The 13,371-nt window shown below is 50.9% G+C and overlaps 1 protein-coding gene across 3 annotated transcripts in view; it reads right to left on the reverse strand.

The window, feature by feature from the left end:
* Positions 1–606: 606 nt before the first annotated feature.
* The window catches only part of EML5 (EMAP like 5), a 209,534-nt gene continuing 196,769 nt past the window's right edge, over positions 607–13,371 (reverse strand). Inside the window, exons 28-43 of one of the 3 annotated variants that reach the window (XM_075330633.1) lie at positions 12,596–12,610; positions 10,220–10,298; positions 10,009–10,138; positions 9,839–9,937; positions 8,206–8,226; positions 7,921–8,094; positions 5,146–5,354; positions 4,905–5,062; positions 4,699–4,813; positions 3,220–3,408; positions 2,971–3,140; positions 2,733–2,895; positions 2,165–2,268; positions 1,884–2,037; positions 1,678–1,778; positions 607–760 (exon numbers count right to left, since the gene is read on the reverse strand). In XM_075330633.1, the coding sequence (XP_075186748.1) occupies positions 724–760; positions 1,678–1,778; positions 1,884–2,037; positions 2,165–2,268; positions 2,733–2,895; positions 2,971–3,140; positions 3,220–3,408; positions 4,699–4,813; positions 4,905–5,062; positions 5,146–5,354; positions 7,921–8,094; positions 8,206–8,226; positions 9,839–9,937; positions 10,009–10,138; positions 10,220–10,298; positions 12,596–12,610 (1,918 nt within the window). In that variant the 3' untranslated portion in view covers positions 607–723. Of the gene's footprint in view, positions 761–1,677; positions 1,779–1,883; positions 2,038–2,164; positions 2,269–2,732; positions 2,896–2,970; positions 3,144–3,219; positions 3,409–4,698; positions 4,814–4,904; positions 5,063–5,145; positions 5,355–7,920; positions 8,095–8,205; positions 8,227–9,838; positions 9,938–10,008; positions 10,139–10,219; positions 10,299–12,595; positions 12,611–13,371 lie in introns of those variants that run through there. The other 2 variants (XM_075330632.1, XM_075330634.1) reach the window with 2 other exon arrangements.

Consider the following 13,371-nt stretch of genomic DNA (forward strand, 5'->3'; position numbering starts at 1 on the left):
ACCAAATGAAACAAGGGAACGTGAAAAGAACTTATACGAAATTATATTTGTTTTTCCAGTAAATGCTCCCAGTGACCCCCAATATGAGATACGGCCCCTTCTAGCACCGAAGAGGTTTAAAGGGTTTGTCCAGGGTCAGAGAATCATGGCGGCCTCCGTAGTGAGCACCTGTACACAGTGAGGGGCGCAGTTTCGGGAAGACGCCATGCTTTTCTAACCCTGGGCCGCCCCTTTGAGAACGCAGCTTCACAGACGCAGAACGTCTCAAACACAGCGGGAAATGGTCTAAAGAAACGAGCAGCACGTAGATATGGCAACGTCAGCGCGGGACGGACAAGGCAAAGACGGGAAACTTTGGGAGAGAAGGGAAGGCACTCGCATCCCGGCTGCACAGCGATTGTAGAGAGCGAGGCCCCGGTGCCCGCGGTCCGTCCTGGCCGCTGTGCGCCATCCTCGTAGGGGGGTCTCCATGCTGGTAGGAGGGTCACACTGTAACCGCTGCGTCCTGCTGCCGAGTGGTCGGACCGGTCCCACAACTGGCACAAGTGAGATAGTAACTCCGACTCCGGCTCCCCGCAGGGGGGTAGCGCATGCTTCCCGATAAAGCTGATCCGCCCGACTCCCGCCTTCTCTGCAGGACACGGCTGGCTCTGGATTTCTTTGCAACTCGACTGCGCTTCTGCAGGATCATCCGCCATCAGAGGAAGAGCCGTGCAGTCATCATCAGTGCGGCATGTGCACACATTTCCATACAAACAAGCTGCAAAACACAAGCAGGGCACATACAGCAAGAATCTAGAAATGTATTATACTCCAGAGCTGCACTCCTAATGCTACAGAGGACAGCAGGACTCCCAGCATTCCCTGCAGGGTCTGATGTAAAGCTAATACTTCTGAGACCGTATCATCAGTCTACCATCATCTGATCACAAAGAACTGCTGCCAGTGATAGGAAGGAAGTTACAGGGAGCGTCCAGAATAGTGAGTGCAGCTCTGGAGTGTAATACAGGATATGTAATGTATGTACACTGTGACTGCACCAGCAGAATAGTGAGTGCAGCTCTGGAGTATAATACAGGAGGTAAGTCAGGATCAGTAATGTATGTACACAGTGACTGCACCAGTAGAATAGTGAGTGCAGCTCTGGAGTATAATACAGGAGGTAACTCAGGATCAGTAATGTATGTACACAGTGACTGCACCAGTAGAATAGTGAGTGCAGCTCTGGAGTATAATACAGGAGGTAACTCAGGATCAGTAATGTATGTACACAGTGACTGCACCAGCAGAATAATGAGTGCAGCTCTGGAATATAAGGCTACGATTGCACACAGTGTTTGTTTGTTTTTTTTTTGTACGCTAAAACCGCACAAAAATGCAAACCGCACTGGTAAACGCATGCCTTTTTACAGCGTTTCGGTGCGTTTTTGGCTGCGTTTTTCATCACTGCGTTCCGCTGCGTTTCTCCAATGCATTGCATGGGTGGAAAAACGCAGGAAAGAATTGACATGACCATTTTTTTTATTTGCCAGCTCAAAAATGCAGCTAAAAAAACTTGTGTGCGGACGGCAAAAATGAAACCTCATAGGCTTTGCTGGGGAAGTAAAGTCATGCAGTTTTGAGCCCAAAAAACGCACGGTGTGCACATAGCCTCATACGGGATAGGCGGCGTCTCACCTGCTGTCGTCTCCTCCGGCGCTGACCACGTAGCGATCTGCGCTGGTGAAGCGGATGTTGGTCACATGGGCTGAATGCCCCAGGAACCGCTTATGCTTTGCCTGGAGTGAAGGACACAGAAGCGGTCACGGCGTTCGCTTTTTGCCTTCGCTGGAGACTTTTTTACATCTTTTCGCTTCTTCGCTATTAATTTTTTTTTTACTTACAAACTTCTCAGGACAAGGAAAGTCGAACAGTTTCACCATCCCGAAGTCATCGCCGGTCACCAGACTGATCCCTGAGTGCGAGACGCAGGCGCACGTCACGTCCGACTTCTCGTTGTGTCTGGACCAGATCCCGACCACCTCGTCCCCCAGGACGCTGCAGGGACAGACGAGAGCGGTCAGCTGTGAGAAGGGCGAGGCTCCGGCTGTACACCATGACCAGAGCCGGGTCTGCGATTAGGGGGCCTCAGACCACTGCTCTCACTATTCGGGGGGTCACTTGCCTGGTCCAGGAGGCCCATGTTATCCGGTCGATCACAGCTTGTTCCGTGAGGAGTTTTCCTGAAGGCACTTCATACACCAGCCTCTTATAACACCCCGTGGAGACCTGCGAGATAAAGCGGTGGTGTGAGACCGGCATGCTGGGGGGTAGATCACCATGGGACAGGATCACAGTAACACACAATGCAGTGGACGGAGCAGAGCATGTAAACAGTCAAGTGTCTGACAACCCTGGAGCCACAGCAGAGCTGACAACTGTGTGCCCATCGGTGCAGAGCGGATCGTGCCCGTCGGTGCAGAGCTGAAACTGTGCGCCAGTCGGTGCAGAGCGGATCGTGCCCGTCGGTGCAGAGCAGATCTTGCCAGTCGGTGCAGAGCAGATCGTGCCCGTCGGTGGAGAGCGGATCGTGCCCGTCGGTGGAGAGTGGATCGTGCCCGTCGGTGCAGAGCAGGTCTTGCCCGTCGGTGCAGAGCGGATCATGCCCGTCGGTGCAGAGCGGGTCGTGCCCGTCGGTGCAGAGCGGGTCGTGCCCGTCGGTGCAGAGCGGATCGTGCCCCGGGGATCGGTACCTGTACGTAGCGGCTGTCGGCAGAGAAGTCGATCTGCAGCACGAAGCTGGGGATGTCTTTACAGTAACTGATGCGGTTCAGCGAGGGGCCGATGGTCAGGTCGTAGAAGTCCACAGCGTTTTCACTGGACCCCACCGCCAGGTAATGAGAATCCGGGCTGAACCTGGGGATAAGGAGTGTAAGCTCTTGTGTCCGCACTGACGTGACCCCACAGTCTGCTGCCATCGCTCTGTCTCACCTGATGTCGTGGATTGCCGACCTCCGGTCTCTCTTCTTACCCCAGATCTTTAAGGAGGCCACGAGCAGGATGATGAACTCTCCGTTCTTCATCCCTATGGCCACCATGTCGCCCTCCGGGCTGTAGCAGACGGTGCGAGCCGCGTGGCCCAGATTCACCTTATTCAGCATCTTCTGTGAGACAAAGACAAGCCCGAAAACTAAGACCTCGCCACCGCGCACCGACCCTGCGCGGGCCCCGGAGCTCTACCTTATCCACAATGTCCCATAACCGAACCGTCCCGTCCTCTGCCGCCGACAGGAAGAAGTCCCTGCTGGGATGAGTGGCCAGGCCCCAGATGGGCCCGTCCATGTGCCCATTGATGAGGATGTTACAGGCCGCGTTCTTCTCCCCCACCTCAATGATCTCTGCGTTCCGGGTCCCCACCAGGATTTTACCCTGAAAATGGAAGACAAATTGCCATGAGGTCTAAGTGGAGATTACTCACACCCTGCAGGGGCCCATATCAATCCAATTACATGTACAGGATGTCAGAAAAGTAAGTACACCCCCACATTTGTGTAACTATTTTATTATATCTTCTCCTGGGACAGCGCTGCAGATCATGTACAGTGTCAGTGTGCAGCTTGTATACAATGTGCAGTGTCAGTGTGCAGCTTGTATACAATATGCAGTGTCAGTGTGCAGCTTGTATACAATGTGCAGTGTCAGTGTGCAGCTTGTATACAATGTGCAGTGTCAGTGCGCAGCTTGTATACAATGTGCAGTGTCAGTGTGCAGCTTGTATACAATGTGCAGTGTCAGTGCGCAGCTTGTATACAAACTAAGGGTGAAGGTGCTGGAACGGCCGAACGTCTCCAGACCTAAACCCTATGGAGCATCTGTGGGGCCTCATAAAACAGAAGGTGGAGGAGGGGAAGGTCTGTAACATCCACCAGCTTCGGGATGTCGTCATGGAGGATCCAGCGGCTTCTGTGAAGATCTAGTGACCTCCAGGCCCAAGAAAGGTGAGGCCGTGCTGGAAAATAATGGCGGACACACAAAATATTCACACCAAGGGCACAATGTGGCCATTATCACTTAGGGGTGTACTCACTTTTGTTGCCAGTGGTTTAGACATTAACGGTTATGTGATGAGTTATTTACACTGTTATACAAGCTGCGCACTGACACTGCACATTGTATACAAGCTGCGCACTGACACTGCACATTATATACAAGCTGCACACTGACACTGCACATTGTATACAAGCTGCGCACTGACACTGCACATTCTATACAAGCTGCGCACTGACACTGCACATTATATACAAGCTGCACACTGACACTGCACATTGTATACAAGCTGCGCACTGACACTGCACATTCTATACAAGCTGCGCAGTGACATGGCACATTGTATACAATCTGCACACTGACACTGCACATTAAATACAAGCTGCACACTGACACTGTACATTGTATACCAGCTGCACACTGACATGGCACATTGTATACAAGCTGCGCACTGACACTGTACATTGTAAACAAGCTGCGCACTGACACTGCACATTGTATCACAGGGTCAGATCTGCAGTGCTGTCCAAGGAGAAGATATAGTAAAATATTTACACAAATGTGAGGGGTGTACTCACTTGTGAGACATGCTGTATAATACTTGTGCTTTGTGCATGCCCTGTGGCCCCTGCAGCTGAAGCCGAGGCCTCCTGCCCTCGGGGAGCCCCTTACCTTCCCCCGGCACACGGAGCGCACACAGTCCGTCGTCTGGCCGGTTTCCAACCTGAAGGCACGACATCTTTTCAGCTCTTGGTCCCACAGCTTCACGGCGCCGCCCTCCTTGGACCTGCGGGGGGCAGTAGGTACTCCATCATTGTGATGTACGCAGCGATGGAGTGCATCAGACCACAGGTCTGGGCCCGTTTCGCAGCACTTACGGTCTCTCCTTGCCTCCGGTCACGATCAGCCCGTCCCGCAGGGTCGTGTACATGGTGAACACCGGCCCGTTGTGAGCTTTGGCCACAATCCTGGACAATATGTGATCCTTCCAGACGCACACGTCCCCGCTGATCGTGCCAGTGAAGGTCAGATTACCCTGCAATAAGGACCGGCAATGGAGGATTACGGGGTCTGCCATCCCGAGGACGGGGGCAACCATCATCAGAGGATGACACCCACCGCTCCAAACGCCACGGCCAACATGGTCTGCATCCGGGCGTCCTCTATGGAGCTCAGCATCCCCTTCTTACTCAGCAGCGCCCTCCCGGCCAGAGTCCAGAACCGCACGTGCTTCACCCCCACAGACACAAACTGGGTGTCAGAATCCGGCCGAAACTCGGCCACAAAAATCCGCTGGTTGTGGCCGACTTTACTGGCGATTTTGGCACCTGAAGCAAATGAACAAGATCCGTCAGAAGGAAGGAACCCGCTCCTCAGCAAAGAACAGGTTAACTGCTACTATCTGGGGGCACTCACCCCCAAATATCAGTCATACCATATATCCAGTCACATCCATCCCTCCGCAGTGCTCCTCCTATATACCATCCACTCCTCCACAGTGCTCCTCCTATATATACCATCCATTCCTCCGCAGTGCTCCTCCTATATATACCATCCATTCCTCCACAGTGCTCCTCCTATATACCATCCATCCCTCCGCAGTGCTCCTCCTATATACCATCCACTCCTCCAGTGCTCCTCCTATATACCCTCCATTCCTCCGCAGTGCTCCTCCTATATACCATTCATCCCTCCACAGTGCTCCTCCTATATACCATCCATCCCTCCGCAGTGCTCCTCCTATATACCATCCATCCCTCCACAGTGCTCCTCCTATATACCCTCCACTCCTCCGCAGTGCTCCTCCTATATACCATCCATCCGTCCACAGTGCTCCTCCTATATATCATCCATCCCTCCACAGTGCTCCACCTATATACCATCCACTCCTCCGCAGTGCTCCTCCTATATACTATCCATCCCTCCACAGTGCTCCTCCTATATACCCTCCACTCCTCCGCAGTGCTCCTCCTATATACCATCCATTCCTCCGCAGTGCTCCTCCTATATACCATCCATCCCTCCACAGTGCTCCTCCTATATACCATCCACTCCTCCGCAGTGCTCCTCCTATATACCATCCATCCCTCCGCAGTGCTCCTCCTATATACCATCCACTCCTCCGCAGTGCTCCTCCTATATACCCTCCACTCCTCCGCAGTGCTCCTCCTATATACCCTCCATTACTCCACAGTGCTCCTCCTATATACCCTCCATTCCTCCACAGTGCTCCTCCTATATACCATCCATCCCTCCACAGTGCTCTTCCTATATACCATCCATCCCTCCACAGTGCTCCTCCTATATACCATCCATCCCTCCACAGTGCTCCTCCTATATACCATCCACTCCTCCGCAGTGCTCCTCCTATATACCATCCATTCCTCCACAGTGCTCCTCCTATATACCATCCATCCCTCCACAGTGCTCCTCCTATATACCATTCATTCCTCCACAGTGCTCCTCCTATATACCATCCATTCCTCCACAGTGCTCCTCCTATATACCCTCCATTCCTCCACAGTGCTCCTCCTATATATCATGCACCCCTCCACAGTGCTCCTCCTATATACCCTCCATTACTCCACAGTGCTCCTCCTATATACCCTCCATTCCTCCACAGTGCTCCTCCTATATACCATCCATTCCTCCACAGTGCTCCTCCTATATACCATCCATCCCTCCGCAGTGCTCCTCCTATATACCCTCCACTCCTCCGCAGTGCTCCTCCTATATACCCTCCACTCCTCCTATATACCATCCATCCCTCCGCAGTGCTCCTCCTATATACCCTCCACTCCTCCACAGTGCTCCTCCTATATACCAACCATCTCTCCACAGTGCTTCTCCTATATACCATCCACTCCTCCGCAGTGCTCCTCCTATATACCATCCATCCCTCCACAGTGCTCCTCCTATATACCATCCATCCCTCCGCAGTGCTCCTCCTATATACCATCAATCCCTCCGCAGTGCTCCTCCTATATACCCACCACTCCTCCGCAGTGCTCCTCCTATATACCATCCATCCCTCCACAGTGCTCCTCCTATATACCATCCATCCGTCCACAGTGCTCCTCCTATATACCATCCACTCCTCCACAGTGCTCCTCCTATATACCATCCATTCCTCCGCAGTGCTCCTCCTATATATCATCCATCCCTCCACAGTGCTCCTTCTATATACCATCCATTCCTCCACAGTGCTCCTCCTATATACCACCTATTCCTCCACAGTGCTCCTCCTATATACCACAAATTCCTCCACAGTGCTCCTCCTATATACCATCCACTCCTCCACAGTGCGCCTCCTATATATCACCATTCCTCCACAGTGCTCCTCCTATATACCACCATTCCTCCACAGTGCTCCTCCTATATACCACCCATTCCTCCACAGTGCTCCTCCTATATACCATCCACTCCTCCACAGTGCTCCTCCTATATACCATCCCTCCCTCCACAGTGCTCCTCCTATATACCATCCCTCCCTCCACAGTGCTCCTCCTATATACCATCCATCCCTCCACAGTGCTCCTCCTATATACCACCCCTCCCTCCACAGTGCTCCTCCTATATACCATCCTCTTCTCCACAGTGCTCCTCCTATATACCATCCACCCCTCCACAGTGCTCCTCCTATATACCATCCATCCCTCCGCAGTGCTCCTCCTATATACCATCCATCCCTCCACAGTGCTCCTCCTATATACCATCCATTCCTCTACAGTGCTCCTCCTATATACCATCCATCCCTCCACAGTGCTCCTCCTATATACCATCCATTCCTCCACAGTGCTCCTCCTATATACCATCCATCCCTCCACAGTGCTCCTCCTATATACCATCCATCCCTCCGCAGTGCTCCTCCTATATAGTGTGATCAGTACTTACCTTCCTGCCATTTCCAGATGGTGATCGTATGTTCCGGGTCCAGCCCCACAGACAGGAGCAGTTTTCCGGTGGCACTGAAACTGACAGAACAGACGCCCTTGGAGTGATAGCAGCGCAGCACAGCGAGGGTCTGCTTACTCATTGCATCCCACACATGTATAGAAGGGGCCGAGGCTGAAGGGGGAAAGGACACAATTAATAATGAACTGAAAAGATTAAAAAAAGAAGCCCCCTCCACCAATGTAATAACATGTGAAATAATAATAAAGATGAGATATAACTCACCAGACATGTCCGCCGCATCCCCTGAAATCACAGAAAATAAATGTCTACTGTTAGTAGAACATTAAAGTTAATAAAATCATCATCTGCATATAAGTGTGTCCACGTGTCAGTGTCAAATGGGGAGCTCCCCCTAGTGGTGGCTGCAGACAGGATCTTATCATGTATCTCTGTATAAAGGGAGCTCCCCCTAGTGGTGACTGCAGACAGGATCTTATCATGTATCTCTGTATACAGGGAGCTCCCCCTAGTGGTGGCTGCAGACAGGATGTTATCATGTATCTCTGTATACAGGGAGCCCCCCCTAGTGGTGGCTGCAGACAGGATGTTATCATGTATCTGTATACAGGGAGCTCCCCCTAGTGGTGACTGCAGACAGGATCTTATCATGTATCTCTGTATACAGGGAGCTCCCCCTAGTGGTGGCTGCAGACAGGATCTTATCATGTATCTCTGTATACAGGGAGCTCCCCCTAGTGGTGACTGCAGGCAGGAGCTTATCATGTATCTCTGTATACAGGGAGCTCCCCCTAGTGGTGGCTGCAGACAGCATCTTATCATGTATCTCTGTATACAGGGAGCCCCCCCTAGTGGTGGCTGCAGACAGGATCTTATCATGTATCTCTGTATACAGGGAGCTCCCCCTAGTGGTGACTGCAGACAGGATCTTATCATGTATCTCTGTATACAGGGAGCTCCCCCTAGTGGTGGCTGCAGACAGGATCTTCTCATGTATCTCTGTATACAGGGAGCTCCCCCTAGTGGTGGCTGCAGACAGGATCTTATCATGTATCTCTGTATACAGGGAGCTCTCCCTAGTGGTGGCAGCAGGCAGGATCTTATCATGTATCTCTGTATACAGGGAGCCCCCCCTAGTGGTGGCTGCAGACAGGATCTTATCATGTATCTCTGTATACAGGGAGCTCCCCCTAGTGGTGACTGCAGACAGGATCTTATCATGTATCTCTGTATACAGGGAGCTCCCCCTAGTGGTGGCTGCAGACAGGATCTTATCATGTATCTTTGTATACAGGGAGCTCCCACTAGTGGTGGCTGCAGGCAGGATCTTATCATATATCTCTGCATACAGGGAGCTCCCCCTAGTGGTGGCTGCAGACAGGATCTTATCATGTATCTCTGTATACAGGGAGCTCCCCCTAGTGGTGGCTGCAGGCAGGATCTTATCATATATCTCTGTATACAGGGAGCTCCCCCTAGTGGTGACTGCAGATAGCATCTTATCATGTATCTCTATATACAGGGAGCTCCCCCTAGTGGTGGCTGCAGACAGGATCTTATCATGTATCTCTGTATACAGGGAGCTCCCCCTAGTGGTGGCTGCAGGCAGGATCTTATCATATATCTCTGTATACAGGGAGCTCCCCCTAGTGGTGGCTGCAGACAGGATCTTATCATATATCTCTGTATACAGGGAGCTCCCCCTAGTGGTGGCTGCAGACAGGATCTTATCATGTATCTCTGTATACAGGGAGCTCCCCCTAGTGGTATCTGCAGACAGGATCTTATCATATATCTCTGTATACAGGGAGCTCCCTCTAGTGGTGACTGCAGACAGGATCTTCCTGCATTGTCGGGGTACGGCGGTGCTTATTCTAATTGTTACGTACAGACATACCTACTTGGCCAGTTGCCACTATGTTGATGAACTTTGGATGTTGATTTATCGTGAGGCACAAAATGTCATCTGTGTGTTCCTGGTAAAAACTCTGAGACCCTAGGTAAAGAGGAAAGAAATGAGTGCGATGTCGCTGGGGGGAGAGTCGGTGCCATTGTGGGTGTAATTACCTGTGGCGACATTGTACAGGATCCCGACAGAGGCAGCGTGGTACAAGATATCAGCACCGTCGTTCAGATAGTGCACGTTATTCCGACAGTCTTTCCCCCGGTACCCGAACACCAGCTCCAGCACCAGATCCTGCGGGACAATGGGAATCCCATCATGGTCATAGTAATGGAGGATGGGAGTCAGGATCCTTACACTGGGGCTGGTCCTCACCTCGATGGGCCTCTTCTTCTTCCCCACGTTGTTGGTCTGGAGTTTCTCGGGCTGCGGTAACGCTCGGCTGACGGGCGGTCTGCAATGGAGAACGGAGAATCAGAGGCGGCCGGACCTCATCACATGCGAGAGAACGATCTGCAGAGGTCCAGAAAAGTGAGAAAAGGGACAGCACGGAGCAGAAGACATGACACGGGACTGCAAGCTGCGGGGCTGGGACGCTCTGCAGATCCCCTCCGTGTCCTCTAGGAGGCAGCGCGGGCGGTGATGATGGGTGAGGTGTATCGATTGCATTCAGATGCGGTGATGGAGGGGCACTGAGAGATTTACCTGGAACCTCTACACAGCAGCGGGTAAGAGAAAGATAAGAATTACACAGGGACAGAGAACATGAAGACATCTCAGCTCTGCTGCATCTGAAGCCGCACAGTGCCATCGCTGGGGGGACTCGCCCCGTCCTCTGACCAGTGCCACATGAGACCCCCGGGACCCCAGGACGCAGCACTACCTGTGACCGCTCCTTGTGCCTCAGCAGTGTCTGGAGCACTTCTCATCCAAGTGTCCGCTCAGATAATGCCTCTGGTACAGGTGAGTGCCCCAAAGTGCCCCCGCTCCACGAACCCCCTATATATACTATGAGGACAGTGGATCCGGCCCGTGGCAGTCCACGGGTGCAGGGACTCCTCAGACATGATCTGGACCCTGTGTAGAGACTTTATAGACTTCATCGACTTTAACAACCATTTTCACTGTTCCATTGCAGGATGGGTATTAACCCCTTCGCGACCAAGCACGTAAAGTGCCTTGGAAAAGTATTCAGTTCCTTGAATTTTTCAACTTTTTCCCACATTTCAGGCATCAAACATAAAGATAGAAATGTTAATGTTCTGGTGAAGAATCAGCAACAAGTGACACAATTGTGAAGAGGAAGGAAATTTATTGCTTATTTTAAACTTTTTTTTAAAAAATAAATAACTGAAAATTGGTGCGTGCAATATTATTCATCCCCTTTACTGTCAGTGCAGAAACTCCCTCCAGAAGTTGATTGAGGATCTCTGAATGATCCAATGTTGTCCTAAATGACTGATGATGATAAATATAAGCCCCTGTGTGTAATCAAGCCTCCGTATAATGCCCCTGCTCTGTGATAGGCTCATGTTCTGTGTAAAGCGCAGAGAGCATCATGAAGACCAAGGAACACAACAGGCAGGTCCATGATACTGTTGTGGAGAAGTTTAAAGCCAGATTTGGTTATAAAAAGATTTCCACAACTTTAAACATCCCAAGAAGCACTGTGCAAGCGATCATATTGCAATGGTAGGAGGATCATACCACTGCAAATCTACCAATACCCGGCCGTCCATGCAAACTGTCATCTCACACAAGGAGAAGACTGATCAGAGATGCAGCCAAGAGGCCCATGATCCCTCTGGATGATCTGCAGAGATCTACAGCTGAGGGGGGAGAGTCTGTCCATAGCACAACAATCAGTCTACACTGCACAAATCTGGCCTTTATGGAAGAGTGGCAAGAAGAAAGCCATTTCTCAAAGATATCCATAAAGAGTGTTGTTTAAAGTTTCCCACAAGCCACCGGAGACACCAAACATGTGGAAGAAGGGGCTCTGCTCAGATGAAACCAAAATCACACTATATGGGCACAATGACAAACGATAAGCAACACAGCTCATCACCCTGAACACACCATCCCCACTGTCAAACATGTTGGAGGCAGCATCTTTGTTTGAGCCTGCTTTTCTTCAGCAGGGACAGGGAAGATGGTTACAATTGATGGGAAGATGGATGGAGCCAAATACAGGACCATTCTTGAAGAAAACCTGTTGGAGTCTGCAAAAGACCTGAGACTGGGACGGAGATTTGTCTTTCAACGAGACAATGATTCACCAGAACATCAACATTTTTATCTTTATGTTTGAAGCCTGAAATGCGGGAAAAGGTTGAAAAATTCAAGGGGGCTGAATACTTTCGCAAAGCACTGTATATATATGTTCTTGGCCGCGTCTGTCCCTTTATGGGGGGCTCGCACGGTGAGCCTGCATTATTCCCTGCACATGTCGGATGACGTGCAATATGTGAAGATTTCGGGCCTCACTTTATTTTTGTCCTGGGCCACATTTTCTCTAAAATATCCACTGCACTTGAAAGTGACAGATCAGCTGCGAGATCACATCCAGCGAGTTGAGAATTGCCAGACATGATAGCCGCCGCCGCATAACACAGCGCCAAAAACACGGCGGTGTATAGATTTGGGGGGGCAGAGAAGAGAATACGGAGGAGGGAAGACAGCAGCGCACACCACACACAGATCCTGACAAATCACTCGTACAACCAGAGGCGGAGCACAGCAGACACTTACCGGACAACGCCCTGCCTGCAAGAAAGCAAAAACAGAGAAAACATCAGTGACCACAGCGAGGAGGAGCAACATCCCACCAGGAGGGGCCTAACACAGGGGAGGGGCCTAACACAGGGGAGGGGCCTAACACGGGGAGGAGCATAACACAGGGGAGGGGCCTAACACAGGGGAGAGGCCTAACACAGGGGAGGAGCATAACAGGGGAGGAGTGTGGAGGTCACCTGAGCTGTAGTATGTTTGTTTAAACGTAATAAGAATATCTGTATATATAAATAATCAAAATGTAGTTGTATAATTATCTGTCTATGTAGCCATTGCACAGACCTATAGTATAATTCAAAGTTGTATAATCATGAAGGAGTTAACCAAAGATGAAGCCAGAATGTGAAGCTGTAAGAAGTGTTATCAGTAATGTTCACATAGAAGGAATGTACGGGAGGCAGGCAATGTGATGTGAGAAAATGGGGAGTGAAAAGCACTCCTTGTTAGCTTCAAGGTTATTCATGCTTACGGTATAATTGGATCTATCTTATTAAACTAGTTCAGTTGGTGACGCTGGCTGAAAAGAGAGCATGTCTGTGCTCTTTGTCTTATATACATTGATATATATATATTGGCACTGATATACAGCTAATATGGCATCATCTATGGATATCCCAAATGAGGACTCCATTAGCAGTCTTCAACGCAAATTCCTCCCTTGACAGGAGCATAACACAGGGGAGGAGCATAACACAGGGGAGGAGCATAACACAGGAGAGGAGCCTAACACAGGG

This window comes from Anomaloglossus baeobatrachus, chromosome 12, assembly GCF_048569485.1.
Source record: "Anomaloglossus baeobatrachus isolate aAnoBae1 chromosome 12, aAnoBae1.hap1, whole genome shotgun sequence".
In the NCBI taxonomy this organism is placed as follows: Eukaryota; Metazoa; Chordata; class Amphibia; order Anura; family Aromobatidae; genus Anomaloglossus; species Anomaloglossus baeobatrachus.